Source organism: Panicum hallii, chromosome 9, assembly GCF_002211085.1.
Source record: "Panicum hallii strain FIL2 chromosome 9, PHallii_v3.1, whole genome shotgun sequence".
NCBI classification, from domain to species: Eukaryota; Viridiplantae; Streptophyta; class Magnoliopsida; order Poales; family Poaceae; genus Panicum; species Panicum hallii.
The window spans coordinates 25,488,243-25,493,392 of NC_038050.1; the positions used below are offsets into that span (position 1 = coordinate 25,488,243).

The following is a 5,150-nucleotide window of genomic DNA, read 5'->3' on the forward strand; positions in this document are numbered from 1 at the left end:
TTTGCCTTGAATTTCACTTTTTGATATATCTAGGCCCTGATCACATGCTTGGGGGAGAAATCCCAGAAGTTACATGCCGCTGATGATGGTCTCCGGTGAGTACAAACCTTGGAGAATCAACTCCCTTTAGAAAAAAATCAAGAGCTCCAAGCTTCAAAAGCAACTCGACACCATCAAGGTGGAGAACCAGAAACAGCTTCAGGGCATCCAGACCAAATATGATGAAATCTCCAAAAAAACAAAGCCTTGATCCAGAAGCAGAAAGGTAATCTTCCCTCGACTGCTTTGTCAGGTTTTCAGTGGTTGGGTAGTTTTCTCTGAATAGCACAGGTACTTCTTCCTTCGTTTTCCGCATAACTCAATAATATGTTATTGTAGAAAGAGGACTTACTGATTGACGGCAAGAATGTTGTTTACGGCCTTTCAGAGGCAAACGAGCTCCTCAAATAAGAGATTGAGTACTTTCGGATGAATCATGCAGATATGTTTGAAGAACACAAGGTTGTCACTAGGAAGCTTGAAGACGCCGACAAGCAACTTTTCAGTTGCATGGACCAGATCAAGGTTCTGAACTGCGACAATGAGCGCCAACCGAAGGGGATTGAAGAGCTCGAGGATGCGGCAAAGGTTGCTGTCAATATGGTGGACCCTTCTCAGGATGGATTAGTCAACTCGAAGACCCTGCTGCTAGATGTTGGTATTTCTTAAGTTCATAGATGAATCCGCTGGCATCATGTCCGACATTATTCTAGAGTGCACAACGAGAGGTTGGGTTAGGGGTTGACAAAGATCTCCTTGTCATAGTTTCTGGTGTGAGTCATCAATGTATTCCCAAGGGCAGGTGACATCACCACCGCTCCACCATTTCCATGGCTGGTGATTGCGTCACCCGTCTCTAAAAATACATAACTCAGGGGTGGGTGATAGCATGACCCGCCCCTACAAATGGCCCAACACAAATAAATTCATAACTTTTTATATGATTTCGGATGAAGTTAAACTTTATATCAAAATTATAGAGGTTGACCGGATCTAAAATTTTGTAGTTGATAACATTTTCATTTGGGGTCATTTAATAGTCAAAAAAATATTATAAGTTCTCTAATTTTAAAATATAGAAGTTTTGATTTTTTTCATACAACCTCGGATGTAGAGTAGCTCCATATCTAAGTTGTAGTGGGAAGAACTAAAATTTTATTATAGTTTATAAATTATCCATTTAAGACTGTTTAGGATACCCACGATTGAATTGTTGTACTTTATAGTATTTGTGTTGTACTATATAATATCTCATACATACAAGTTAAGTCATATTTTGAGATTTCCACAATCTTAACCTTTGTACACACTAATATATGCTTGGCATATTTTTTTCTATATCTACGGTTCACAATAACCATAGTCTAGAAATTTCACTTTTTTTATTTATTTTGCTATATTCCAAGATTTAAATGAATTTTCGGAATGAAATAGACAAACATTCTAAGAGTGGGTGGTGGCATCGTCCGCTCCTGAAAACGGATTTGTAGAGGTGGGTGATGGGGTCACCCGCTTCTACAAATCGATTTTAGAGTTAATACAAAAGTATGGTATACCTCATATAATACAAAAGTATGGTATACCTCATAGAGTCGCAAGTGACTGTATAGCGTGGTGAAAAGGAAAGTACGTGCAAAGCTTGAGGTAAGCGGTTTGAATTTCGGTTAATGCAAATGTGTATATTTTGTGAAAAAATTATACCTATGTAGTAGAGGGGCTAGTTGGCTGGAATATTATTTTTTATTTTGCTGTTTTCGATTTTTTCTAATTTTTTTCTGGAAATACCATTTCTAGGGATGGGATCCCTCTCTGAAAATGTATTTTCCGGGACGGGTTAGGGCGTGACCCTTTCCTAGAAATACATTTACAGGGGCGGGCGCGTTACCCGCTAATGCAAATAGCTATTTTTAGATACGAAAAGTATGAGCGGGTATCGCATCCGCCCTTACAAATAGTATTTTACCGGGTCCTAAAAGCTTTTTTTTGGTAGATAATAGTTGGTAGATAATATCCACAGTTTGTATTAAGATTTGTTTAATCTAACATGTCAGCACGGTAATGCTGAATAAACCCCATATATATGTTAATTTTTTTGCGAAAGGAACTTGGCTTAACAAGTAGAGAAATTTTAGTGAGGGCATTCGAGCAAAAATCGTGTTATTTTAAATTTTGTTTTGTTGATACATAAAAGTACAAAACGAAGCATATTGGGTCAGAGTTATTCCGTGACCGTAGCAAATGACAAATTAAAGGCTGTCAAATGAATTTTCAATGCCGAATAAAACAACTACACACTAAGAGACAGCTGTTTACCTTGGGAATTCAACATCCAAAAGCAGAATCAATGCATTGCCTAGTAGTGGTATCTCAAGGATTGATGAAGATCTCGAGGTCGAGGATCTCGGGGGTGACGGTCTTCCAGAGCACGTAGCCGCGCGCCATCCTGAACAGCCCCGTGCCGCCGACCACTGAGAGCTCCCGCACCGGCGTGCTGACGTCGTCGCGCCCCACCACCGTCAGCGAGCTGCCGGCGTACGGCCCGGACGTGAGCACGACGTTCATGTTCACCATCAGCTCCAGGTTGGACACGGACGCCATCATGTAGTAACCCTGCGCGCGGCCCACCGTGGCCGACGACTGCGACGTGCCCTCGGTCAGCTCATCGTCGATCACCACCGTGTTGCCGAAGGAGCCGCGCGGGCCGTTGACCACCCGCACCGCCGTGGGCGACGGGCCGCCCGTCACGTCGTGCATGTAGAAGTGCAGGTGGGCCGACGTCGCAACCGCCACTGGCCGCGTCGTCCCAGGGCCGGCGGCGATGGCCAGGAGTGCTGCCATCAGCGTGGAGGAGAGCTTCCAGCAAGCCATGAGGAGAGAGCTGGGGAGACAGGTGTGGTGCTCTAGCCTGGCAATGGCAGTGGGCACGATTATACAGATCGGAGAGCAATTGGGTGGAGAATGAATCGATGAAAAAACAAAATGACAGAGAGCTGTACCTGCTGTGCTGTGCCTACCAACCGATCGAATGTGGAAGCAGGTGGATGGGGCGCCGTACATGTTTTTTCCATTGAATATTTGAACGACTTGCAGCGACAGAACCGGATCTATCCAGCTTGTACTGCTACCTATCTAGACAAGCGAATAAAAGAGCAAGGTGATCTATCGTCATCACTCTTCGGAACGTATATGTGCATTTGGATGTCTCTGTTATGTGCATATTTGGGTGTTTATATATGGTCCCGATGTACTACATCAGATGCAGCTAGCTAGATCTGGAGGGTTGAGCACTATCGGATGTGATAGTGATACTACTGCAGAAAATATTTGTATATAGTAACGGTCAAAATGTATTTGTGCTGGTGGTTTTGGCACTTGCCAGCATTCTTTTGTGCTAGCATAAATCAACATTTGTTTTGATGGTTGTACCACGCGGGCACAAATATATTTATGCTGACGGTTGCCCGGCAGTACAAAATAATTTTAATTATTTAAATTTTAAAATGCAAAATAGAATGAAAAATATTTTTCATATTAAGACATCGACACCAACCCCACCATGTGACACAAGTCCCGCATTGTTTGATATTTTTTCAAGCACACGTGGTGTATGTAGTTCGAACCGAGACGTCTCCCTTTGCCCGTTTCTTCCATACAATTTCACCTACGCATTACATTTTATCTTTATAACATATGCTATTCTTTTGATATCACTTTTTCGAATCTTATATTGTATCTTTGACACTCTAAATTATCTTAAATTAAAAAGTTGACAAAACTCTAGATTTCGTCGAGCACTACAATTTTCATATAAAGTTCATCTTCATCCAAGTTTGTTTAAAAAATTCAAATATTTATTTTTCAAATTATATTTCAGAAATGGTAACGAATATTTAGCCTAATAAATGACCTTGATGAAACATTTGTTAACTACAAAGTTTTTGATCTTGGCAAAGTATATAACTTGAATATAAGGTTTGTTTTCATCTTAGATTGTCTATAACTTGGATATAAGAATTAAAATTTATTTTTAGAAATGGTAATGAATATTTGGCCCAGTAAACAGTCTTGAACGAAAATGTTGTTAAGTATAGAGTTTTAGATCTCATCGAGCTCTATAGCTTTCATATAAAATATATCTTCATCCGACTTCATAAAAGAATAATTATTTAGTTTTATTTAAGAAAAAGATATTTTGTGCTGGGGTTGATATAAGCCATCGCCAGAACAAATATCTCGTATTTATGCTGGTAGACGTTTAAGCAACCACCGGTATAAATCGATTTGAGCTGGTGGTTGCTTGTGTAGAACGTCTATAAAGATACGGGACATTTGTGCCTACGGTCGGTAATGGCGACGGCCGGCCAAAAAAATATTAAGGTGTCAGCACAAATGTTTATGTTCCAGTGATGTGATGGTAACGCATGGACACAATAATGAAATTGGTGATTGTGGTTGATAGGTGGAAGCAGCCATATGGTATGCAACGATATAATGAAACTATCTTTCTAAACATGATCCTGAATCCTGGGTCCAAACCGGGCAAACCTATCGCGTCACGTCGTCCGTTAGCCCGCTAACCGTTGGATCCAGCGAGCTCGCGATATCGACCGTTGGATACACGACGGCGCGGGTCTCTCGCCCGATCTAACCTATCGCGCCACGTCGCCTGTTAGCCCGCTAACTGTTGGATCCAGCGAGCTCGCGATATCGACCGATCTATGCACGACGGCGCGCGGGTCTCTCGCCCGATACACCAACCCAGAGCGCTCGCAATCCTCGCGCGCGAAGCCGCTGTCCCCTCCGCCTCTCTGCCGCCGCCTCTGCTCTTATGCTGCCGCGCCACCCGCTCCTCCCTCCGCCTGCAGCACGGGCCGCCGCCCCATCGCCGCCTGCCTGCCACGCCGCCCAGCGATTTCGTTGGCCTGATGTCAACTCCCGCAGCCACCCAGGCCTCCCGCAGTAGTCGCATTTGCTCGAAGCTGAAGCAGGAGGAGAGCTCGTGCTTCTCCTGCGCCTTTTGATGTGCACAGCACTCACATCGCTCTCCATGCCACCGATCCGCGCTCGCCCGACGGGTTGCCGCTGCCAGCTCTCCCTGCCGTAGCCTCAAT

The 5,150-nt window shown here is 43.5% G+C and overlaps 1 protein-coding gene across 1 annotated transcript; it reads right to left on the bottom strand.

The window, feature by feature from the left end:
• Positions 1–2,201: 2,201 nt before the first annotated feature.
• On the bottom strand, positions 2,202–2,907 carry LOC112877795 (dirigent protein 21-like). The gene has a single exon (XM_025942163.1). The coding sequence runs from the start codon at positions 2,905–2,907 to the stop codon at positions 2,407–2,409; it is 501 nt and encodes a 166-aa protein (XP_025797948.1). The 3' UTR covers positions 2,202–2,406.
• Between the last annotated feature and the right edge of the window lie 2,243 nt (positions 2,908–5,150).